Here is a 26,023-nt window from a genome sequence, read left to right on the forward strand (position 1 = left end):
TGCACCCCACTCATTGATCCTCTTCTTTTAATTTTGATCTTTTGTCCACTGGCTTCTCTGATGTTTATCAGATTTTTTTTTCTTCTCTGTGGAGTTTACATACACCTTGTGATTGATGTTTAAAGACTACTTTCTGTTAACTTGCAGATAGTAGAGCATATTTTGTTTAGAAAGCCTGTGTAGGACTTAAAAGTCATATCAGACATTCCATCCATTCTTTGTCTCTGCTCTTTGCTGTCCTTCTCTGCAGGCTTGATCTCTGATGACACTTAATTAAGGGGTTTCTTTCTCCATCTTTCTGAGGCTCTTTTTGGTTCAAATTTTTTTATTGGGTTTTGGGGAAATGGGGAGCTGTGATCTTAATTCCTTGCTTGCTGCTTTGATCTTTTGCTTCTTTTGTGTATCTCCTTTTCTTATTCCATCCTTGCTTTTCTGGCCCAATGGCTGGTTAAAGCTCAAGGAAGAGAGTGTTAGCTCCAGCCCCACTGATGAGAATTTTTTTGGGTCCCTTGCCCTTAACTCCCTTTGGCTTTGTGGGTTCTTCTTGAGCTGGTTGGTTGGATCTCATTCAGTTGTACTAAGCACTGTCTATTTTTGCTGAACCTCTTTTCTTGTGTGTGTGTTTGTGTAGAGAGAGAGACAGAGAGAGGGAGATAGCAACTTCTAACATTGCAAAGTCCTACCTTCGTCTCGAAATAAGATCATTTTTTAGTTTTTCATACAGTGTTTTGACTTTTCGTCTTATCTGAAATTTTTTTATGATTAATATTTTTATTCTTACTAGATGATAAAACATGAATAGTATTTTATACGTGACTAATTTTTTTAAATTTTTATATAAGTTTTTTAAATAAAAAGAATGGTCAAACGTTAGACACGAAAAAAAATAAAGTTATTATAGAATAAAGGTAGTAACAACGGGTGCAGATGGTATCCATCCATCGACCACTGCAACGTTCCCTATTTCAACAATTGACTACTCTGTTTCAACAATTGACTAGTTCACCTCCATTCATTTCATTGTATCTGTCAGGTTCATCCAACTGTTTCACTTTTAAATGGGTGCCAGATACAGGAGAAAGGCACAATAATCCTGATCTCAAGCATGTTACTTATTCTGTCATTAGTGTCCAAGGTCAGTATGTGTTTGAATCGCCTGCATTCTTTTTCCTGACTCTACAGCAAGGCTCCATGACCCTTGTCTATCTGAATTTAGCAATGGTATTATGCAGAGATTCATTCCTACTAAACATTTGCTTTCCTGAACTAGTCACATGGATTCAAAGAGTTCAGCAGCAGTAACACAGCCCCATCCACTAAGTTCAAGTCTTGAAGAGCAATTCAGTTGCAGAGACAGTGACATGCTTCCAAAAACCAAGAAAGCAACTTGTGGCATCACAGAAGGCTACAAAAGCATTGGTCCTAATCAACGTCTTTAGGCAAGCAGAAATCACCCAACAGTGTACATGTGATGGATGGAATGCTGCCAAAACTGCAGAATTTGTGACAGATACAGGAGCTCGCAAGAGTTTGCAGCCAGTTAAGTCGGCTTCAATTCTTCAGTAACCAGATGCATCAAAATTTCTCAAAACTCAACAGGTAAGAAGCAAGCAAAATTTGATTATCTTTATTTGAACAGCATAGATGTTCCAGGACACATCATGAGTGAACTCATGGAGACCTAACCTAGAAGTGGTAACAGGGACCATAAGTTTCGGACTGAGGCAACATACAGCCAGATGCCAATACAAAGGGACTGGCACAGTCTACTACGACTTAACCAAATTGATTGTACAAGCAGTAACACATTTCCACAGGGAGCTACTGAAACCACAGCTGATTATGACTACAAGTTTACATCAGCTATCTACTTCCATAGTCATTGTGTTTAAGATCCATTGCAAATCATCAGCAGAGTTAGAGGCAGCCACCGTATTTCCGTTACAGGTCATGGATCTCTGTCAAACGAAACCTGCATCAAAGAAACCCAACATTTGTTAGTTTGCAACTATCCAAATATCCAACTGTCTCTGAATGCTAATGCTGTGGCATGGGGAAGGGGCAATTGAGAAAGTATTTACAGATTGTGTGGCGTCCAGAGTCTGGGAACCACCATGAACACCTTGTGGTCATATTTCCCCTGGTCAATTGGATCTGATTAAAAAGAAACCAAGCAAATTCAGAAACTAGTAGAAGGGATGAGATCCAGAAACATATAGTGGAACAACTGGAATGAAAAATCTGCATTATCAATGGTCAGCCCCGATAGCAAAGATCCAATCACTAATCTACTCCACATTCCTGCAGATATGTGCGATACAAATGTAAATCGAATCAAATGACACTTAGCAGTTTTATCATATTTGCACCACTGAATGTGAAATGTACCAGTTTGTTCAAGATGGATCTTCAATAGCACTGAAGCAATAGTTGGGTGAACAATCACAAAATCAACTCTATTTTGGGCTAGTTGAGCTCAGATACCCCAACTGTTGAGCCAGTTCATCGATGCCTTCGATTTTTGCCTCCAACTCTGACTGCTCCTCCTTGCTCCCGAAATCTTCAACCAACAGATCTGCCCAGAAGTCATCTCCGAGCTCTGCCTGGCCATTAGCTTCATACTGCCTCTCTCCATCTACCCTATCCTTCCCCAGATCCTGGATGTTCACTGCTAGATTCTCCAGCTCAGGGATTCCAGGTTCACTGAACTCATTAAGCACGCCCGAATCAAACAGATACGACGAATCAAGTTGCTCAGCCTGACTTGTTTCCCCAGGGCTGTAGAATGGAACATTGTCTATAGGCCGCCTTCTTTTCTTTGAGATGGCATCCTCAAGCTCCTTCCTCTTCTCTTTCTGCTGTGCCAACTGCTGGAAGAACTCTGGGTTGCGCATTGCTCTTGCCAAGAACCCCATCATCTGGACCTGCTTCTGCTCAGCAGCTCGTAGCCTATCTTCCATGGCTTTCACATGATCTTTAGTAGCCTGCTGCTCCTGCCTCAGTTTTACTACTTCTGTGATCAAAATATTCTTGTCACGCTTCAGCCTGTCAATCTCTTCCTCAAACCCGAACTCGCCAACTTCCAGACAAGATGTGAGGGACTGTTGTTGTGATGAAGGGGCATTGGATGGTGGCTTCCTTCTCTTTATAGTTTTCAGGAGATGCCTTTGACCCCTGAGAAAACCCTCATTTGCAAACTCCCACCTATCAGGATCGACCTTTCTGAAGCCCTGCAGATTTCAGTGAGATAAGCATCACCATTGTTAGGAACGCACAGCATGAAAGCTTACGATTACTTCTGTAGATTTCAGGTTGTAGCTGTTCAACATTGTGTTTTGCAAACAGAGCAACAATAATTAACTTATACATAGTGAAAGATGACCAGCAGTATACAATATCATTTGAAGGTGATCAGTTGAGTCTTCTAGAACAAAAACAATCTGGTTCTCGTACTTCATCCAGTATCTTGTTCCATCTAGCTACAATAAGAAGTTTGAGAAATTCTGTCAGGACAATACAATTACCGGGGGGAGAATTGATCTCCCAGTATCTCCTAACCTCACCGTGAGATGAAGCTCATTGGAGCATTTGTTGCTTCAAGAATAATCACGCTAAATGTACCATCGATTCATACACATGCATGACACAAATCAAAATGTTTCAGAAGTAGGATTTAGAGTTGTACAAGCAAAACTAGGTTGTTGACTGTAAAAAGTTACATATAATAAATGCCTAGGATGGACATGATGAAATATTTTATTGTATAATTTGTCCTGAAAACTAGACCTGCCTAAGACCTTCGTCAGTTTACCGTGGCAGTGGCAGTGAAGTGATCATAAACACTATAGTTGCAAATTACTAAGCCCTAGCCTGCTCTGAAACTGCTATTCCACAAACTCTGTAGTAAGGATTTTACTTTTTCTAACTAAATTGTTAATACTTCTGTTTCCAGTCGCATCAGCCCGGATCTCCATTCGGTTTTCACAAAAAAAAAATATATTTTTTATGTTAACTTTTCACACTCTGCCTCATCATCGTTCTTTGAAACGTTGTTTTGATGTTACCAAGCAGAAATGCTGCAGCAACATTCCAAAACTTGGGAGGCATTTTAGCAACACAAGCACATACAACTTGTACAACGATTGTAGCGTAAAGATCGCAGAATGCGCACACAATGTGAGAAATGTGAGAGATCACAATGGCAGCAAACCTGAACCTGAACACCTAGTAACAGAATCATCAGAAAGGAGAGGAGGGATCGGGGGGGAGGGGTGACTCACGTAGGTGTTGAGCTGGCGGACGAAGCTGGAGAAGTTGTTGTGCTTGAAGAGGCGCGGGAGGAGGAGGTCGGCGAAGACGTGCGGGTCCCAGACGACGAAGCTGTTCCCGGCGCGGCTCCACGACACGACGCCGTCGGTGGACGCCTCCTCCACCAGGTCGTACGTCTTCGTCAGGAACGGCGGCGGCCCCACCTCGTGTAGCCCCTCCATCGGCCGCGGCGCCCCCTCCCCCTCCTCCCGCTGCCGCTGCGACCCCTCCACCACCTCCTCCTTCACAATGCCCCCCTCCGCCGCCGCCGCCGCCGTCGGGTCCATGACCCTCCCACCCCAAAACCCCGCCCCTTTCCGAACCACCACCAAGAACCCCGAATCAAGACCTCAAATTGGACCAAGAACTCGAACTGGAACCGCTTGAGATATTCGCCGCAAACGAAGGTGAGATCTTTTCTTGCGTGTGTTCTTGGCGCTTTCCCTTTCGCCGCAAACGAAAAAAGCAATCCCTCTCTTGCTTCTTCTTGCTCTCGCCGGAGCGGGGTCGGAAGGCGGTGGGAGCGCTAAATACCCCAGTACGTACGGGGGGGAGCGTCGAGAGGAGTCGGGAGAGGTGTGGAAGGTTCTAGACGGCGCGGCGTCGGGTGGAAGTGGAAGCGTGGGGGTGAGGAGAAGCTTCTGGAGAAGGGAGAGAGAGAGAGATGGACAAGTGGCTCAAGCACATCGAGGTGGGCCCGGGCCCAGTTGGCAGCCTTTGGGGTCACACCGCTGCTTCATAGCCCACTTGTACACAGCCCTGTTCGCCTGCCCCAGTATAAAAAAACTAATTATCACGACAGAAATTTGAATTCTACTGTTACCTCTGTTCCAATTATTAGACTTCATAATCTTACTTACATTTGTGTGTGCTAATATATCTAGGCACATGAAAAAAACATATGTATTAATATATGGATTGATCTAGACAGTCTTATAATATACTGTTTGACTTATTTTAATGTTTGATCATTTATCTTATTCAAAAATTATGAAAATATTATTTATTTTGCTTATGACTTACTTTATTATTAAAAAGAACTTTAAGCACGAACTGTTATTTTTTATATTTATATTAAATTTTTTAATAAGACGAATGATAAAACATTGCAACTAAAAAAATCGAATATCTTAACGTTATGTTATGAAATGGAGGGAGTACTTTTGTCTAGTATTTTGAATTTGTTTAGGGCAGTAGGAATTAAGGTTTGTAAATAAACAACAGAGATGTCTCTTAATACTATACGAGGATTTGACGAGGATGGAACGGTAGTTGTGAAAAAATAGAAAATATGGAGGTGATTCATAGGATAAGTAGTAAATGAATAGTCATAGATATACCTATACTTTGTTACCGGGTTGAATTCCCCAAAGTGATTATATTTTGAAATAGATAGTGCATGATTCAATTTTGAGATTTTTTTCGTTATAGTTTATTTTCATCATGGTATTTAAGTTGCTAAAAGCACCTATACAAAGGTTAGGTTATAATTATAAATTATTTATCTAATACTCGATTTGGGGTCTACAGTATACTACTCCTATGCATGGAAGATCTTTTAAAAAAAATCATAGAAGCAACTATGCATGGGTGTCTCATTCATATTGTTTTTAAAAATTGTTCTTCGAAGAACGAATTTTTTACTGTTTCTGACGTGTCTAGCACGTGGGCATAATGCGGAAACACGCGTCACCCGAGCATTGGGCTAAAGTATAGTGGAATTGACTTAAGTGTAATCCTGTTTTGTGTCTGCCACGTTGCGTGCCAGTTTTGTGAAATCTGTGGACATGTGCTCAATGTGAATGAGACAAAGATCACCCACTCCAAAAATTATGTTTAATGTTACCCTGTTTGATACCAAGGACTGACTTTTTTTTAAGTACATATTATATCGAATGTTCGACACTAATTAGAAGTATTAAATATAGACTATTAATAAAACTCACATCGTACTCTGTACTATTTCACGAGACAAATCTATTGAGTCTAATTAGTCTGTGATGCTACAGTAAACATTTGCTAATCGTGGTTTAATTAGACTTAACATCCAAACATCCGATGTGACAAGGGGAAAAAAATCCCTAGATCTAAACAGCCCCTATTTTACCCATTCCAAAATACTATAATATCGAACCTGACACACCTATATTCAGAATGTCAGGTAATTATATTTGAAACGAAGAAACACGTCATTATATACATGATCAAAGCAGTGAAAAATGAATTTAACTCATCCAAAATACTATAATACTGAAATTTTAGAATAAGTTATGTCCGGTAATTATATTTGAAATGAAGGAACACGTCATTATGTACATGATCAAAGCAGTGAAAAATAAATTTAACTCATCCAAAATACTATAATATTGAACCTGACACACCTATATTCAGATTCATAGTTTTAGAATAAATTATGTCTGGTAATTATATTTGAAACGAAGGAACACATCATTATATACATGATCAAAACAGTGAAAAATGAATTGAACTCATCCAAAATACTATAATATTGAACCTGACACACCTATATTTAGATCCGTAGTTTTAGAATAAGTTATGTCCGTAATTATATTTGAAACAAAAGAACACGTCATTATTTACATGATCAAAGCAGTGAAAAATAAATTTAAGTCATCCAAAACACTATAATATAGAACCTGACACGCCTATATTCAGATCCGTAGTTTTAGAATATGTCATGTCCGATAGTTATATTTGAAACAAAAGAACACGTCATTATATACATGATCAAAGCAGTGAAAAATAAATTTAAGTCATCCAAAACACAAGACTAAAAATTTAAAAAAACAAAAAAACGACTTGATTAATTTAAGTATTAAAATTCAAACCATGGCCTTTTTTTGGTGATGAGCCATATTTACATATGCTATAGCAGCACATCTTATTGAGATTGACACCATATTTTTTCGCTTCCACTCAAGGGCGGATACAGGAGTAGGGCAGTTAGGGTTACAGCCCTACTCCTGATCCTAAATATGTATTGAAATTCTATTTTAAAACTTTAAGAACTAGAAGATAAAAGGCAAAATTATATAAATTCAACTAATTGAACCCTATGTTTGAAAAAATTCTGGCTACTTCCACTTATCCTTATAAGCTAAAATTTAAATTTGCAACTATAAATTTAGAGTTGATTTGTGGATTTTATTTTTACTGAAATTTATTTTTCACCCTTAGTTTTTAGATCGCTAAGAGCATATTTATAAAATTTTTATTCATAAACTATTTTTCATTTACAAATATTCCATAATTACCTAATATTAGCACAACTTGAAGATCTCGACTGAATTGCTTACTAGTAACAGGGGGATAACAATCTGTGCACACAACAGCGTCTCAACGCTGATGGCCTATTACAACACCATAAGACAAGGTTGCACTGATGTAACACATCTTATTCCAGTTGCCATGCATAAAACTCAGCTCAACAGCACAGTAAATATGGGTGAAAAATGCCCTCAGCAGCCTTCAACAGCCTGATTCTCACCATCTATCTTGAGAAGTTTGTCCAGATACTCCTTTCTGAAAGAATTCGACGGCAGCTCAGTGAGGTAACAAGAACATCAACAGGAAGAATTCTGGGAGGCAGCAAGAAGAATGATGTCGAAATTCTGGGCTTACCTTTCTGGGAGATGATCGTGGGGGCGGTTGTACGGTGTCCAGACAGGGTCACCGACAAACAGCCGCATTGCCTGTAAGAGTGCATTCACAAGAAAATGCAGTAAGAAGTCTGATACTAATTGAGTTGCTTGTTTGATTCATCCGAGGCAAGCACAAGGTTTAAGATTTCAAGTATAAACAGTGTAATGCTTGCAACAGGAGAACGAATGTTTTATTACATCAGGAAATTTTCACTAAATGACAACATCTCATATGTAAATGCTTATTTTGTGAACAAGTGACATGTAACCATCCGATAAGATGAACATGGAAGGCGGGAGTCCTCGTCCATTTCTGCCCCCAAGTCCTCACCCTTCATATAATGTGATTTGATCAAGAGCATGGGTAAATCACCAAAATATTTTTCTTTAAAAAAAAAGAACTGACTTTTTCCCCACAGTCCCAGTTATCAGATCGGATGTCCACACGACAGTCTGTTTGAAATAGACCTAGTGTAGCAGACATGTTGCCTCACAGAATTTCATCTCAGTTGGTGATGTTTTGTCAGATTTGCAGTACTTTGTTTGGAAATTCTTTCACCATCTCTAAATGTTTGTTGCCATTGACTTTTTTATACACGTTTGACCATTTGTTTTATTTAAATTCTTTTTGTAAAATATAAAGCTATATATATGCATAAAATTATACTTAACAATAAATGAAATGATATAAAAATAATTATATTATGTAAATTTTTTGAATAAGACGAACGGTCAATCGTACATAAAAAAGCCAACGGCGTTAAACATTTAGGAGCGGAGATAGTATTAGAGATTTGCAGTATCATGTGGAATTCTTTGATTAATGACCACAAAATTGCATGAATAATTGGAGCCATGATAAGACATTAACAAAGCTTAATTTTTGAAAGTATACGGCCTCCTTTGATTCAAAGGAAATTCATAGGAGTTTTAGAGGATTTCATTCTGATAGGAATTTTTCCTACAAAGCCCTTTGAATAAAGGAATGAACCCTATGAAATTCCTATGGAATGTCTCTTCCCATACAAGTTTTGAAGGAAATTTAACAAGAGGTTCTACCTCTTGGAAGAAATCCTTGGAGTCTTTCTCTCTCCTCAAATTCTTGTGTTTTTTTCTGTGATCCAATCAAAAGGTCATTCCTACGTTTTTTCTATGTTTTGCAATTCTCTATTTTATACTTATATTCCTGTCAGATTTCTATGTTTTTACTATTTCTCTGTTTTTTCATTCCTGTGATTCAAGGAGGCCCACATAGTTCAAAAGAGCTACGAGCAAAGGTAAAACATGATTACAGTAAATAAGTGAATAAAGGTAGTTACTACAAACAGTACCTTGATATAGTTATCAGTGTCCAATGTAAAGCGATGGTACATCCCAGCAGGCAGAACAATCATTCCCCCTTTCTTAACTGCTATACGGATCCACTGATCATTTTGGTCCCTGACATCAAAGTATCCTTGAACACAGAAAAAAATGCACAACTATATCAAGAAGTATGTCCTCATTTTTCATTTTTGGTGGCTCTGTAACAAGCTTGTGGTGACATGAAAGAACATGATAAGACACATACCACTCCCCTCAAGACAATAGCGTATTTCTTCATCAGTATGCAGGTGTTCTTCAAAGAAATTCTTAATCTTAGTTTCATAATTTGGCAGCTTTTCTGGGCATACATCACAGATGTCCTGACCAACGCAAAAGCAATGGTTGACTATAAGTTCGTTGAATTTACATTCACTAAACATTACTTCATTGGAACATAAGACAATAGTTTACAAATGAAGTCCGAGGACAAACCACATAAGAGTAACCTCTGGCTTCACGGATTCTCCTCAGGTTCTCATCATTCTCCCAGTTATCAGGATTTAGGCGCCAGCTGATTACTCCTAATTCTACATATATAAAAAAACACAGATATTTGAACTCATATGAACCACATCGGCAAGAGCTTCAAATTACATGATATAACAAATGTGCTGATCTACATATGTGCAAACCTGTAAGCTTCTCAATAGGAATGAATTCTTTGGGTTCGCGGTGATGAGGAAGCCTCTGGTCCTCTTCACTGTCATCCATGTACCAGGCTTCAATGACCTCCGTCTTACCATCCTAATTTTTTTGGGGGAAAGAACACTATAACAATTAACAACATTAACAGAACTTAAACACTGCATACTACAAAATGAAGTACTGACAATAGATTTAACTGCAAAATGAAGAGACAGAAATAACTGTTAACTGAACTTAAACTCCAATCAGCAGTCATAAGCATGCATATACATATAGATTTCACTCAGGTTCTACAGTACAGGTATCCATATGACTGTCAGGTTTTAGCCACAGTGCCAAGAAGAAAGCAAACAGTATCACGTCTCATCTGGCTCGCTTACAAACACAATCGAAACAAAAATTGAGTCAAAATGACTTCGCTTTAGCTTATAATTAACCGAGAATTAGTCAAACATATCATCTCCATTGTTTCCAAGGATACTGTCGATCTCCACGAACACCCTTAGAACTGTAATGAATCTTTACCGGAAGAAAAAAAGAATCCCTCTTTCCTCCTCATCTCTCAAGAATCTCTCAACTAACGGCAAACTCAAATCAACCTCATCCCAAAACAAAAAAAGGGTAACATTTCACAGCAAACAAGCAGGATTCCTCCTCGTCTGCGGTGTTTCTCGCTCGATGAGAAAGAACGCGAGAATATAAGAAAGAAAGAAAAAAAAAAAAACGGGGGAAAGATCTTGTGGTGGGGTACTGGGTAGCACCTGGAATTCGTTCTCCATGTGGATTGCGGGGTGGAAGCAAGAGCAACCCCCTCGATGCGGGTTTCAATCGTGTTCCTCCTTCTGAGGAGAAGATTTTTTTTTTCCGCTCCACTCGCCGCTGCTTTCTCCTCCTCCGCTTCTTCTTCCTCGGGACAGCCGCAGCGGCCGAGAAAGGATTGATTTTTATACGCTGCCTTGGATTGCGCTCTGTCAAGGGGTTTTTTTTGCTCACAGATCCCCAAAGAATCCTGAAATCTCGATAGACTTTTCTAATAAAGAGGACAAATAACCAAACATATTTATTTACATTCTTCTTCCATCCTAAAATATAAACATTTTTAAAATTCTAGTTTTGAACTGTAATATATAGACATTTCTACACTGATTTTTATGATTTTAATTATTTTAATGATTCTAGAGCTAATCACATATTTAAAAAAAATTTAATCCATTCAAAATTAAAAATTGACCACTAAAATGACTAAAGATAACATTTTAATATCTTCTTAATCTATGCTAAATTCTGGAACTATGGTAATATTTATTTACATTGATAGGGCATTCATTATGTTCTTTGTTTTAAAAAAGAAAATATAGTTAGCTAGAAAAGGTTAATGACCAGAACAAATTATAAAATAAATTCGTAATTAAAAAGCAAGAAAACTAATTCAAATACCATGTATTTGTATAGTATTGGATTCTTTCTAGACGCTAGGTTTTTTTTTCAATCTGCATAATAAATTACATTTTCAGATAATTCATGGAAAGAATTTATAACGCGTACCACTGTACCAGATGGGGTCAGAGTGTTTTTCAAACCTCACAAATGTTAGAAGGTCTAGAAACCATTTATTACCCTTTTTGGTACGAAATTCATAAACCAATTTTGTAGTGATTTTTGATTAGCCATTATTTTGGGACCTGTTTGAACTTGTTGCACGTGCTGCCTTTCTCCGTCCCACTGGACACTGGGCCCCACCAGAAATCTTTTGGATGCGTTGAACCTGGACAGTCGTCAGTCAGGCAGCCGCTTGAACTGACTACTTCAAAGGTGGCTTTTTAACTTTAAAAACCTATATTTTAGGCTTTTTAATCATAAATTAGTTCGTTTGGCTAAGGTTGAGGCTTTTTAACTTTTTAATCATAAATTATTTTCTATCACGTGTACATAGAATCACGCGTACATAGAAGTTTTATTTTATTTATAGAAGTTTTATTTATAAGTTATTTTTATTTATTAATATATTATTTAATATTTTTTCTTAAATAAACCAAACAATCGTCTCATCTTCATATCTCATCAATGATTCACGTCTCATCTATCTTAATCCTCGATTAATTTCTTTTTTTCAATCACATCTTTAATAACACATTGTCCAAACAAGCGCCAAAGGATTCATGTTTGAGAATTAAATCAATTGTCAGTTATTATCCAAACATACTGCTGGAAGGGTGTTAAACCGTCGATTGGTAAGTAGCCCTATAATCGGTATTGCATATCCATTTTATCCCTTTATCTCTCTAGTTTTTTTTTGCGGGGTTATTTTTTTTTTTGCGGGGCCTTTATCTCTCTAGTTTATCCCTTACCAGATGTACTTTTTGATATTCCCGTGTTTATCTAAAGACACACTATAGTATTTCTATGTTTTAGAATCCTGTAAGTAACATTATTTTTTGTGTTTTTTTCTTTCCTACATTACAAAGTAACCCTTAAATTTTAACATAATTGCTGAAGAACTGTCACAAGTTTTTGGTGGAAAAATTTTAAACTATAGTATAATTCTATTGTAACTTTTGATTTATGAACCGTTATACCGCATTGATATACGCGTGAGAAGAAAAAAGAGTAATCATATAGAGATTTATGTAAAGAGAATAAAATAATTGTGCAGCATGAGAAACTTCCTTTCTCCGTCCCCAAATATTAAGTTTTTTTTAGGAATTAAGGATTAAGATGAATGGTGACGAATGCTCTCGTTAAAAAATTCAATACAGTGTATGTTTTGGTTGACGAGCTATGGACTGAGAGAGAGGTACGATCAAAATATTACTGCAAAAATTCACCTTAGTTAGCAATATTTAGGATAAATTTTAATTTTAGTTATATCTTACAACGAAGGGAATATGTACAAATTATAATATAGTTATGATACAATTATAGTTGCATTTTAAAGTTTCTCACCCAAGAAACATGCGACAATTTTTTAGCGAGTTTCTCAAGAAATCATGTTCGACTCGTTTTATTAGAAAGAAATAATTTCTTGACTCCACCGGTCGACATCCAAAGTTGTATCACGATTAAGGTATACTACAATGCGACAGACTTAGTGTAGCCTTAAATAAATTATTTTGAGACTTCAAACCAAATACAACTTGGTGTTGATCAATTTTGATTATATAAAAAATAACTTATAAAAAAATCATACTACCTCCCTCTCTTTTACTTGTGTTTTTGACATTGACAAGACCTACAATACATAAGTTCATTGTTTACCTTTTCTAAATGTATTATTTATAAGAACGTCTCTATTTTATTTTTTAAATATAATACAAGCTTTATTTATTTCAATCAATCACATCAAGATACACTCTTGGCCTCTGCATAACTACAGTACGTGTGTGCATCAACAAAAAACAAAAGCAAACAAAAGTGATAAAATAAAATATAAATAGACATAAATGTTTATTTCCTATCAATAGAGATACTAGATCATCACTCAAACGATGATGACATATTTACAAACGAAACATAATTTATGAATAAAAATTTTATATATGTATTCTTTACGATTTAAAAGTCAGTGTTGAAAAATAAATTTCGATGAAAAAAACTAGAGCCAACTTCAAATTTTAGGCTCAAAATTCAAATTTTATCTTATAACTGTAAGCAAAAGTAAAAAAAAAGATGGCGGTGACAGACACCGCAATAAAATCCCATGTACCTGGTTTGTGAATGATAGCCCAAAATTGGAGCCATCTGATAAAAAACTACTCTACCAATATCATTTTCGCACATCAATAAAACCTCAGTATAAAAGCTATACGTATGATCCTTCCAATCTCATAGATAAACCTCATGAAAATAGCCTTCCCAAGTCCGAACCCTTGATCGATGAAAATGAACATGGATCACTAGACTGTTTTCTTTCCCTACACAGCAATATTTTCATTAGGTAGCCAACCGAGTTTTTACAGACAATATTTCGTGTGCAGCACTTTGCACAAGAGTACAAGGCCAGTAATTATGTGCACTGCAATGTTGCAAGCACTAAGCTGACAATAACTCACTACTATACCAAACATTCTAGGAATTACATGGAAACATCGTATATCGCATAGCCTGATAGTCCTGTTTGTGATAGTTCAAGTGTACTGCATTTGTGTTCTCGTGATTCATGATAAAACATTCATGGTTTCATCGAGTTTTGTGATGTATACATGTCCAACTCCAAGTTATCATATATAGGGTAGTGGCATAGTGAACTCCCATGTAGCAAACTCAACGTGCTGCAAGAGCAAATCCAGTGTTCCCCTTCACATTCTTGACGTACTCTTGCCTCACAGGGTGGTCCTCTTGTGGCCGGTTGTGCGCAGTCCAGACTGGTTCACCGATGAAGAGCCTCATGAGCTGCGAGTGTAAAAGCAACAGGATGTAAATCGGTCAGGGTTCAGATAAATATTTGGCTTAAACTATAAATCAAGAGATATTCATATGTTTTTTTTTTCTCGAATTGCCAATATGTTTTGTGAATACACTGTTACCAAATCTGTACCGGCTGAACCAAGTTTTATATTTTTATGTACTGATGCCAGTAGCTTTGCTAAATTTACCTAAGTGCTAAACACATATAGCTTTTGAAGATGTATGCATGTTCAGCATTGAGTGAGCGATCCTTCGCCACACACATTTTGTGCAATATACTATCTACATAGCTAGATTAGTGTTATCATATTTGAGAACGGACCATAATAGTTCAACATTATTTCAGTTTTTTGTTTGGTTGGTCCTAAATGATTGCATGACTTGAATAGAAGAGCTAATTCCAAGTGTGTTAACAACAAAGTTACGGTTTCAGTAATCCTACAAAATATCATAAATCTTAATCCTTCAAGTATGCTACCCCTGTATCAGTTATGAAAAAGATCATGTAAGTCAAATAGTCAATCGTGTGGGTTCAGTATGTATCTGTGGTTCAGTGACACAAAAAGATTATTAGCAGTTCCTACCTTGATATAGTTGCTTCTGTCAACAATGAAGCGATGATAAATCCCAGCTGGCAGGATGATCATATCTCCTTCTTTTATCCAAATGCGGATCCATTCGTCATTCTTGTCACGGACATCAAAGTAACCGCTACCCTCCAAGCAGTAGCGGATCTCTTCATCAGCATGAATGTGCTCACGATAGAAGTTCTTCAGCTTCTCCTCATAATTTTCCAATTTCTCCGGGCATATCTCAATAAGATCCTAAGTGAAAACAATTCAATGTTTCAATTGGTGCCCAGCGTAGGGATGGACAGATGGAAATTGAAGCTCTTGAGGGGTTAGTTTCATACAAAGTAGCTGTATCCTCTTTCTTTGCGGATTTTTGTGAGCTCCTCTTCACTTTCAGGCTTCTTAGGATCCAATTGCCAATACAAAACACCGATCTCTGCAAAATAGGATCATTCGGTTGCATGATAAAGCGGTCTAGCACAAAATCAGGCCAGATTCTCAGAACACTTTGGTTGACTGCTTCACTGACACGGTGGCATGTTATATCACCACAGGGTCAAGAAGTTAAGAATAATGGTTAGTTCAGACTATCTGACAATTTACACCCATGGGGTTGTTAAACAACCTGCAGGTGGCGTTAGGTAGAATTAAATCCCCTAGCTAACTGAAGATGGTTATAGAGAAGCTGTAATGTATCTCCTCCTTTATCTATGGCCCTGTTTGTGTTTTCCCAGATTGTAAACAGTTCAGTTTTAGACAGGATATTGCAGCATGCATTCAGACTTCAAGAGGAATCTCTACTCGTGAATAGCAGCACATACTTTGCCAAAGACAATAAGAAACAAGTTAGCATTTGACCACACAAACTAAATCAAATTCCAATTTTTTTTCCGAATACTTGCTCAGATCCAAATCTCAGGGTAGCATGATATGATTCTCCAATCTAATCATCTCTCTCTCTCTCTCTACAGCCAGTTCCATAAGAGCATAGCAACGATCAGCAGGTAAAAATCCCACCATTCTCTCATCCCAAAAGGGGCATCTGGTCAACGAATCAATTCTTGACCAATCTTTCCTGTATGGTGAGATGCCCAAGAACCCAACAAATCAAGAAGTAGATAGTTTCTAGACTCTAGTCCAATGCCTCCAAGAATCATCTTTTCCAAGAGCAAGAAAGGGAGCTATGGGTTAGTGCAATCACCTTCGAGCCTGGAGAGCGGCAGCAACTCCTTGGGGCTCTCGAGGTTCTCCTCTCCATTCTCCCCCAGCATCCATGCCTAACCCAACGAACACGACCGCATCACATCAGCGCCAGCAAAACCACCAAGAATCGAAGAAGAAGAAGAAAGAAAGAAAGAAACAAACAAACAAACAAAAAACTCGATCTTGCACGCACCTGCGGAGCCATGGTCGGGAACTCCGAGAGCTTTCCTACGCTTCTCTGCAGTGCCGGGCCTGTCCGGGGGATCCTGGATATATCGATGAGGAAGATGAGTCCACCAGGTAATAATAGTTGGTTCCAGAAACCCTCTCGTCTCGTCGTCTTCTTCCTGGGAGCGATTGTGGTGGAGCTTGCTGATGGGAAGATGGCCACAGGGGAGGGTTGCTGATCTTGGAGCGCGGGTGTTTGGTGGAGATTGGAGCGTGCGTGCGTGCGAGCAAGCGGGAGGGGAAAAAGATCACGAATTCAGGAGAGCGACCAAAAAAATTTTCCTTCAAAATAGACATGTTTTGTCACCGATTTTTTTACGAGTGATAAAACATACGCGTGCGTAACCACGAGCGAAGATAAACGGATTAAACATTTATAGAAAGCTTTGGTTTTTTACTTCAATGATACAAATCATAGTGAATCAATAATACTGATAAGACCCATTTCTATGCTGAAACGAGAGTGCGTGCGGTTGTTGTTTTTCATGAAAAAGGTCAAACGCTATATTTATAAAAAAATAATTTATAAATATTTTTTTATATATGTTTTTATCTACAAGTCAAGGTTAAAAATAAATTTTAGTGAAAGAAGTTAACATCAAATTTAAGGCAAAATTTTTAAACTTTAGCTTAAAAGTATAGGAAAACAAAAAAAATAAGGGTGTTGAGCAACAAATGAGCAAAAAATTCTAACATATTAATTTAGCCAGGGTATAATACCAATGGGCTGTCTCTGGAGCCATTTCACCTCTTCCCTGTCTCTCATCATATCAATCTGTCACCCACTACTTACTGTGACTTTTTCAGATTATCCCTTTAACTTTTTAATATTAAGAAAACATCAAAAGGATAGTTACCTATAAAATCAAGTAAGGTTGGGCAACACATTTCATAAAAATTATAATTTTATTTATTTTAGACAATATTGCATTATATTTTCTTTCCTCCGTAGCAGAGCATCGTGCGTTAAGGTAGTACCTTATGATGCCAAAAAAAAAAAAAAACTCAGCTCCAGAGACAGCTCGTATCAATGGCAGCAGAGCCGCAGAGGGTTCTAACTGAATTCTGTGCATTCATTATGATTAGTTTGAAGTAAAATGTTTCCAAACAGTTATGGTGTCATCTGATTCACCTTATTCTAAATGACAACCTAGAAAACTAGAAAACTAATAGCCAAATAAGATGCCACTACCACCACGGAATTGGGAGATGGAAAAAGAACTTCCTTCTGGGAAGATAAAAATTGGACTGGGCAACAAACTTTATCAGCACAATACCCATCCGGTGATTATTAAAAAAAAAAAGATGCCAAAAGAAAAGGAAAAAATATACCAAAGATTACGTAAAAAGAATCTGAATGCCCCATTACAAGTTAGCCCTCCAAATTTCAGAAGTGGTAAGCTCTAAACCGTCCTTGCAAGTTGAGGCAATTTTCACCTTAGTTAATCCCCTTTAGTTTAAGATCAAAAGCTGGGCCAGGTTTCTCCTTAAAATGAAGTTGGAGTTTAAATTTATATTTAATGTCTCGAGGGATTATGCATTGCATGAGAGAAAGTTGCACAACTTTGGTGTTATGCTTCTAAATAAACACATAAAAGAAATTAAGGTAATACTACTTCAGATTTGTCCCATCCATCTCCACTATATTCAACATTAGTAGCTAATTAACCCCGTTTCAATGGTCGACATAGGTCTTTCAGAGTATCCTTGGAAAGAATATGGTTAAGCAGCGATCCAAAGCAAAATTATACTCCGTATGAACAATCGATCTTTCCTGCCTCTTTTGTAATTAATGCTAGATTTTTCTCTGATCACGCTACCATCGGAAAGAAAAACAAAGAGAACAAGGATAAACAAAAACGAACAAATTTTATTTCCGTATGTCCTGTTACTAAGCCTTCACACATGCAGAGTTGAACACCTTTAAATTGGCCTTCTCTAATCGTGTGACAATTACTGCCAGGCACTTATCTTCTAGCTACAATAGTGACAAAAACTGCATGAAAAAAAACCCTCCGAAGTGGCCTTCTCTAATTTTTTGCCGTAATAATCACCGGACATCGGTCTTCCAGTTGCAATAAGTACCAAAATTGTATTTAAAACAACTCAAGAAAAATCACGTGAAAGATCAATGCAACCTCGTTTCTATTTACTTTTAGAACCCAAAGTTTATAGTAGCAGCTCCAACTAAAACTTAAACTTGTTTGTTTAACCCGCATCATTAATCCTAACTAAGAAATTGGTTGCCCTCATTTTTTTCGCTTCTACTTATGCTTATAAATCAACATTTAAATTTTTAACTTTAAATTTAAAGTTGATTTTGGAGATTTTTATTGAAGTTTATTTTGCAGCCTTGTTTTTTAGTCGCTAAGATACGTATATAAAAATTTTTATTCATAAATTATTTTTTATTTATAAATACGTCGTTTGACTTTTTTTCCATAAAAAGCCCAAACAATCATCCCTTGTATTTGATTCTAGATTCGTGTGATTATCTTTGGATCTAAGATTTATTTGTACTTGTGATTTTTTTTGGATGTTCACAAAGTTCAATCATGATTGGTACCAAAACCAAAATGACCGTGCTTAATTATTTTTCGATGTAATTACATCCTTGATCCTTTAGAGATTTCCAACATAACCGAAAACCAAGACCAAACTCTTCGGTGTGACCGAATGGCCACACACCTAGTCCCAGTCGCTTGTTATTATCAATGAACCCTCCACAAAATGCCGAAATACTGGTCATTTTCTACGCGTTTGCTTGCAAACTTCTTCTACTAGCCCGTTTTTCTTACCTTTTTTGTTGGACTATAAATAGATTATTTATGGTACGCTTAAAAGTATATTTTCTTAAAGAAAAACATCATGCTAGTATAATATTCGAACACTTATTGAATAGCGGTTAATTATATGTTGTATTTATAAATAAAAATAATTTATAAATAAACATTTATATACATATTCTTATCGATCTAAAAGCTAAGACTAAAAACAACACTCCGGTGCAAAATCTCTAAATCAATCTTAAATTTAAAGTTAAAAATTTGAAATTTGACTTATAACTATAAACATCAATGAAAAGATGGGATGAGAATTTCTTAATAACATTTGAACAAACCATCTATATTAGCGGACCATGTGCCATCCACTATTGTTGCTTATTCACTTCGTCCCAAAATAAACCAATCTTTCACTTTTTATCTCTAATGTTTGACTCTTCGTTTTATTAAAAATATCTTAACTCTTCGTCCCAAAATTTTAAATAAGACCCAAAATTTTAAATAAGACGGTTGGGCATAAGACTCCGTTTAGTTCGCAAAAATATCATATCGAATATTTAGACACCTAAATAAAACATTAAATATACATAAACATTAAAACTAATTACATAGTTATACGGAAAATCGTGAGACGAATCTTTTAAGTCTAATTAGTACGTGATTAGTCATAAGTGCTACAGTAACCAATATGTACTAATGATGGATTAATTAGACTCAAAAAATTCGTCTCACGGTTTCCAAGCGAAATCCGAAATTTGTTTTATAATTAGAATACGTTTAATACTTGTATTCGATGTTTTTGGCCTGAAAACCGAAAGTTTGACACGTGCCATCTTGTTCTCCTACGGCTCAGTGCAGTGTGTGTGAGAGTGTGAACACGGATGGTTGGCCGGCCAAACCGCGCGGGAGCCTACCTCCTCCACACCTCTCGTCCACCGGGGATGACGTGCACGCAATCGCATCGCCCCACGCCACGCCTACCCGCCTCGCCGGAGACCCCGTCTCTCGCTGCCGCCGCCGTCCCTGTGTCTCTCGCCCCACTGTCTACTACTACTACAAGCGTGCCGCCCTGCCCTGCCCTGCCCTGCCCCCCGCGGCTCTAGCTTCTTCCTCCCGCCTGCCCCCGCCCCAGTAAGGCGGCCAATGCTTGACCAGTGACTCCCCCCTGCCCTGCGCCAGCCGATCTCCGACTCCGTCCGTCCCGCGACGAGCAGCGGCCGCGGCTGCCGGTGAAGGCGAAGGCGAAGGCCGGCGTCTGCTGTGCTGCCGGCCTCTTCCGCCGCACCATCGCTCGCTGTTGGTGAGCATCCGTCCTGTTTCTCACTTCTCAGCTCTCTCTCGCTCTCTCTCTCTCTCTCTCTCTCTCTCTCTCTCTACGACTCTGCGCACACTTCTTCTCGAATTTGTGTTAAGCTCTAGCTTCTCTAGTTCTCTTTTAGATCTGGAAGAAAGCTTCTCTCTTTGCCTTTTGCCTTAACCCTACTACTAGTAATAATAAACGGTTTAGTTTAGTTGAGTTGAGCTCAATACTGTAGTTTGCTCCCAAGAAAATTGGAATTGTTGGATTTTTTTTGGGTGAGGTGGGGGGGGGGGGGGGCGATCGAATCTCAATTTCCTTGCGTAGATTACTTTATCATCGACGATTTGATCCATCTATTTAATTAAAGGTAGCCAAAATAATATTTGACTAAATTAATCCAAGTTCTTCAGTTCGCTCTAATAAAAATATCTTTCGGATTTCTCCGTTGCAGAAAAGCTACTAGCTTTGCTAGCTACTGGTGCGGCAATGGAGGTGGTTTCTTCCTGCCACTCCGGCTTGGCATTTCACCGAACACCTAGCAGTTCTTGGAGGTCTCGGGGGAATGGTCTCGTCCTGGGGCATGCAAGGCCCACTCGGCCAAGAAGGAGCGCAATTCTCTGTATGGGGTCAGGGACAGCCTCGGATCCTGCTGGTTCTGGGAAAGCTCATGCGAGCCGTGGTTTCTATGTGAGTGATGTTGATGCGGCTCTCCAAGGCATTCCGAAGAGAGTTGGCGAGGTCGAGAAGATGATCATTCCAGGCCTTCCAGAAGGACCCGAAAGCTCTCTCATTAGTACTGGTCTCTGGGAGTGGAAGCCAAAGCTGACTGTCTATTACGAAAAATCCGGCACAGGGAATAGCAAGGCACCGTCTGTGCTCTTTCTTCCAGGCTTTGGAGTGGGGACGTTCCATTTTGAGAAGCAGCTGAAGGATCTTGGCCGCGATTACAAGGTATGGACAATGGACTTCCTAGGGCAGGGCATGTCGTTGCCGTGCGAAGATCCCGCTCCTAAGAACACGGTAGGAGAGTTCGGTGAGGAGGCATTTTGGGGTTTTGGACAAGAATTACAACCATGGGCAGAGGAGTTGGTGTATTCCATAGATCTGTGGCGTGACCAAGTTCAGCATTTTGTCGAAGAGGTACTTCTATCCGATTATTTGCCGTATGTTTATTGTCAACTTCACTGAAATTTCTCATCTTTATTTCTCAAATCCAAGTATGCTTTGCACTCTTTTTTTTTTTTTTGAATAGTAAGGTAGAGGAGACTCTACCTTGTTGCCATTTCATTGATAAAATGGGGTGGTGTTACATGTAGAAATTAGGGGTGAGAAGGAGAGGAAGAAGAGAGCTGTACAAAAAGGAGAAAAAAGAGCAAACAAAGCTAAAAAAGATTTGGTTCTGGTTCCTGTTCTTGGTCTCGATTCTGACCCTGATCTTGGTTTTGATTTCCCTTAGTGATGTTGATTTAGCCATTGTCTCAGTTTTTCTTTGGTCGACATATTGGCTCGATTGCTCCATAATTCTATGGTCTCTTTTGTCTGATGAAGTACAGTAGATGTTTGTTCTGTTCGGTGCTCAAAAATCCTGCAGTTTCTTGATTTCCAAAGCGTGTATGCACATGCTGCGAACCAGATTGGTTCTATTCCTTTGAGGCTGTTGTTGCTGGCTATGACTTGCTCTAGAAAGTGGCTTATCGAGCTTGATTTGTTTGCTAAATTCGAAAGGTGCAGCTTTGCACTCTTTGAAGATCCTGCAATATTTATTTACTTGGCTATTTAGTACTTATTGAAAATGCTGGAACCTCAGAAACTTCAACGCTGCATATTTGTCACATAGAAATATATGACCCGTTATTCTTTCCTAAAGCAGGTGCCATATTTTTTGGGCAAACACACTTGTATGTTTTTATTCCAGTACCTAGAATACAGAGCAAAAGAGCACTCTTCAATTCATATAGCAGGTTTAATGTTTGTGTTATTATGTGTTACACCAATTATGTGATCATTGATGTCTTATGTTCTTAAGTTCACTTATCCATAACAGTCCTACTATGAGATTCATATAGTATGTTTGTTATTCTAATGTTTTAGCCTTCTTCCAGGTTATTGGTGAACCGGTATATATTGTGGGGAATTCTCTTGGAGGTTTTGTTGCTCTATATCTTGCTGCATCCTGTCCACACCTTGTAAAGGGTGTCACATTGCTTAATGCAACCCCATTTTGGGGTTTCCTTCCGAACCCTGCCAGATCTCCTCGTTTGTCAAAGATTTTTCCATGGGCCGGGACATTTCCTCTTCCATCATTTGTGAGGAAACTTACTGAGACAGTGTATGTGTTACGCTAGTTTTTGGAAAACTTACTTCTAGATTGATATTGAATAATATTAAATTATCTCTTCTGCTAATGATTGGTATAGTAATGTTTTTTGCTTCATTATAATGAATACATGGAATGTAAAACTTTTATGGTACTTGAATGATGACATGGCATCTCTAGATTGCAGGAGTTCGTAAGTTATTTATGAACTCACACATATATGCAAAATATAGTATACTTCTGTATGACATTTACTGTGAATATTATTTCCTTTTATATTGCCAGATTGTAACTTATGTCATGTTAGGATGGTAGGTTGTGCATTATATTGGTGCTTTAACATACTTCATATGTTATGGAATTAAAAATAATAATCGCATTGTGTGTAGTAGAAGAAAAATATTATCATCGGTGTGCCGTTCACAGCTGGCCCTTTGGCCATACGGCACGCTCTGAATATTTGTTTTCTTCACAGACAACAGATTGTTGGAGGTGAGGTGGTGGCAGATTCACACACCATCACCACTTGCTTTTTTTTTTTTAAAAAAAGGAGTATAGATATAATCTAGCTGCTACCCTATGGCAATAGTGTACTCTGTTTTTTTTTCTTGTGAGTAATTGTGTGCTCTCTACATCATTAGGACTATGTAATTTATCATGTCAGTGTCATATTAAGTTGATGGATCTAATTTAATCTCTTTCTTGGTGAAGGTGGCAGAAAATAAGTGATCCGAGAAGTATACAGGGCATACTCAAGCAAGTATATGCTGACCACTCAACGAATGTGGATAAGGTGTTCTCTCGTATTGTAGAGACAACGCAACACCCAGCAGCTGCAGCATCATTTGCCTCCATTATGTGTGCTCCAAAGGGTCAGATATCCTTTGAAGAGGCGCTGTCTAGGTAACGATGGAAACCCAATTGATGAACTACCATGTTGCTTATAAAATTTTATTTTGTATTTTAATAGCTCATAATCTGCAGGTGCCAAAGGCAAGGCACTCCCATATCTCTTATGTATGGGAGAGAAGATCCTTGGGTTAGACCTATTTGGGGTATTAAAGTGAAACAGCAGGTGCCAGAATCACCGTATTATGAAATCAGCCCCGCTGGTCACTGCCCTCATGATGAGGTTCCTGAGGTAAAACACTGCATTGTGTTTGCAAATAGCAGCTCATCGTTAGGATTCACCAAATCATATTCTAGTTGATTTTATATATAGTCTGTACATTCTGTTTTGTTTTTTTTGTTTGGGGGGGGGGGGGGGGGTGTGGAGATATCTAGAGCTAACCATCATTTAGTCGCAAACATGCAACTCTTTAGGTTTGATCGCTAAGTTAACATGAAAATATCTAGAAATTCTAGAAGTTAGTTTATGGGGCACTAGTTGCCCTTTGATAAAAGAGCGCATGAGAAATCTCGTTACTAGCATTACATAGCACTGCAGTCTTAGGTTTGGAAAGTGGGAGGAAATTTGTATGTTGTGAGTTTTGACCAACCTTTGGAATCTGTATTTAAATCTAGAAAATTTGGTATACAACTTATGACTAACATTATATGGCACTGCAGTCTTAGCTCCGAGTTTCTGCAAAGATAGGCAGACAGCTTAGAAGCTAATGCTGTTAATGTCCCATGTTTGAGTTTCAATTTGTTGTAGTAAGTATGCAGGATTAGATTTCAATAAACAGGTTGTTATACCCTAAGGAAGGGGGAGGTAGGCAGAAGAATCACAACAATCATGAATTGTGCCATTTGTATGCTCAATATTGTTTCTGCAGTCTTCATTTAATTCGGTAGCATGCATTTGGTACATATACATAAAGTTTTGTTCCCATCCATCTTAGTGTGGGAAAAGTACGTAACCTAGCCTAGTTGAGGACTAAATTTGATGGTTGAGTCTGTGTGTTCAAGCTCGCCTTCTTGTTTTAGGTTATACATACATCTTTTGTGTTCCAGTTCCATTTTTAATCTGTAGCATAGAGTTGAAGTTTATGCATCTATACAATGATGATACATGTTTCACATTTTATTTCCCACATATTCCTATTTTCGAGAGACTTCTTTCTTCTGATTAATCATTCATTCTTGAAAACTGCTGAAGATTGTTTCTGTGATGACAAATATTAGGATCGACTACCCATCTGATTATTTTTTGCGCTCCTTGGATAGGTCATAAACTACTTACTCAGAGGGTGGCTAAAGAATGTCGAATCCGAGGGGTCAATTGAGATTCCATTTCTTGAAGAACCCAGCTATGCCGAAGACGGTGTATCAAGGGAGCTGGAATTTGTCAGGGGAGGATCGAAGAAATCTGTTCGTGTGCGGCTCTTTGGTTCCAAGATTTCCTTGTGGACCCAACTTAGCTCGTTCCTGAAATCTGGTGTCACAAACACACGGGTAGTATCTAGATAGGCTGTTCATACAAGTTTGATGTTTAGGAGCTTGAATCAAATATTGTATTCATTATTCTTTACTCTTAGTCAGATCCATGTATAGATATGTACACACAGTAGACAGGATTATAATCACTTCTCTAGTGGATGTAACATAGCAAGCTTAAGGATTCCTGTTCCAGAACAAATGGACTGGCCTAATTAAGCTTAGTCCTTGTATTTGTATGTATAGCCTATTGGTCTTTATTTAGTTTATTTCTGATTTCCGTGTTTGCAGGAGAAATGGTATCTTATGCCTTTGTTGTAAGGGTCACAGTCCTAGACATTTCTCCCCCTTTTTTTTCTTAAGCTAGAATGGACCATGTGGAATTGTAGTTTATTTCGCAATTTAACGGTTCAGTTTCTTTTCACTTCTAGAACAAGTTTTATAGCATAGGTGATTGATATATATAAGAGATTTGCTCCAGTCCAATAAAAAGTATCTCGAGGTAACAAATCGTTTTTTATCATTGGATCTAGCTGGGTAGGATATGCACTGTTAGATCCAATGATCAGAAACGATTTGGTATCACAAGATGCTTTTTGTTGGACTGAAGCAAACCTCTACATATAATTCTATCCATATCATATGCTTATCAATTAAAAGTTAATTCATACAATACAATGGCTCTAAAATAATAGTCTTAATAGACCATATGTAATTATTGTAGTAACCGTTTGCAGTCCACTCCTCTCTAAGTAGAGGTGGTCCCTTGCATGAGGTGTGGCTCCTCATTGCTCTCCTTTTTTTTCTTTCTCCTTCACATTATCATCTACCAGTACATGTTGTTTTGGGACTTGTGG

General features: G+C 38.1%; 3 protein-coding genes across 3 annotated transcripts; 1 reads left to right on the forward strand and 2 right to left on the reverse strand.

The window, feature by feature from the left end:
• Positions 1–1,600: 1,600 nt before the first annotated feature.
• Positions 1,601–10,910, reverse strand: LOC102719518 (heat stress transcription factor A-2c). Its single transcript, XM_040527995.1, has 11 exons — positions 10,742–10,910; positions 9,968–10,079; positions 9,768–9,862; positions 9,541–9,655; positions 9,302–9,426; positions 7,951–8,021; positions 7,796–7,851; positions 4,281–4,657; positions 2,389–3,230; positions 2,082–2,154; positions 1,601–1,972 (listed from the first exon to the last, which is right to left on the reverse strand). The coding sequence occupies exons 1-9, from the start codon at positions 10,757–10,759 to the stop codon at positions 2,457–2,459; spliced, it is 1,743 nt and encodes a 580-aa protein (XP_040383929.1). The 5' UTR covers positions 10,760–10,910; the 3' UTR covers positions 1,601–1,972; positions 2,082–2,154; positions 2,389–2,456.
• A 2,966-nt stretch (positions 10,911–13,876) lies between these two features.
• Positions 13,877–16,605, reverse strand: LOC102719799 (1,2-dihydroxy-3-keto-5-methylthiopentene dioxygenase 4). Its single transcript, XM_006661718.3, has 5 exons — positions 16,353–16,605; positions 16,158–16,233; positions 15,298–15,392; positions 14,969–15,208; positions 13,877–14,369 (listed from the first exon to the last, which is right to left on the reverse strand). Exons 1-5 carry the CDS (start codon positions 16,362–16,364, stop codon positions 14,241–14,243), a joined length of 552 nt encoding a protein of 183 aa, XP_006661781.1. The 5' UTR covers positions 16,365–16,605; the 3' UTR covers positions 13,877–14,240.
• Positions 16,606–20,099: 3,494 nt separating this feature from the next.
• LOC102720078 (pheophytinase, chloroplastic) lies at positions 20,100–25,560 on the forward strand. Its single transcript, XM_006661719.3, has 6 exons — positions 20,100–20,470; positions 20,922–21,610; positions 22,573–22,799; positions 23,499–23,690; positions 23,772–23,928; positions 24,957–25,560. The coding sequence occupies exons 2-6, from the start codon at positions 20,957–20,959 to the stop codon at positions 25,197–25,199; spliced, it is 1,473 nt and encodes a 490-aa protein (XP_006661782.2). The 5' UTR covers positions 20,100–20,470; positions 20,922–20,956; the 3' UTR covers positions 25,200–25,560.
• Positions 25,561–26,023: the final 463 nt, after the last annotated feature.

The sequence above is a fragment of the Oryza brachyantha genome, chromosome 10, assembly GCF_000231095.2.
Source record: "Oryza brachyantha chromosome 10, ObraRS2, whole genome shotgun sequence".
Taxonomy (NCBI): domain Eukaryota; kingdom Viridiplantae; phylum Streptophyta; class Magnoliopsida; order Poales; family Poaceae; genus Oryza; species Oryza brachyantha.

Coding starts and splice junctions, on each gene's coding strand:
- LOC102719518 (XM_040527995.1), bottom strand. Junction 9,656..9,767: donor CCAGAGGTTACTCTTATGTG/GTTTGTCCTCGG, acceptor TGCGTTGGTCAG/GACATCTGTGATGTATGCCC. Junction 4,658..7,795: donor TGAGAATCAGGCTGTTGAAG/GCTGCTGAGGGC, acceptor GTCCAATTTGAG/GTCTTGATTCGGGGTTCTTG.
- LOC102719799 (XM_006661718.3), bottom strand. Junction 15,209..15,297: donor AAAGAGGATACAGCTACTTT/GTATGAAACTAA, acceptor GTTTTCACTTAG/GATCTTATTGAGATATGCCC. Junction 14,370..14,968: donor ACAGAAGCAACTATATCAAG/GTAGGAACTGCT, acceptor TTACACTCGCAG/CTCATGAGGCTCTTCATCGG.
- LOC102720078 (XM_006661719.3), top strand. CDS start 20,957: ATGGAGGTGGTTTCTTCCTGCCACTCCGGCTTGGCATTTCACCGAACA. Junction 22,800..23,498: donor AGGAAACTTACTGAGACAGT/GTATGTGTTACG, acceptor TTCTTGGTGAAG/GTGGCAGAAAATAAGTGATC. Junction 23,691..23,771: donor TTTGAAGAGGCGCTGTCTAG/GTAACGATGGAA, acceptor CATAATCTGCAG/GTGCCAAAGGCAAGGCACTC.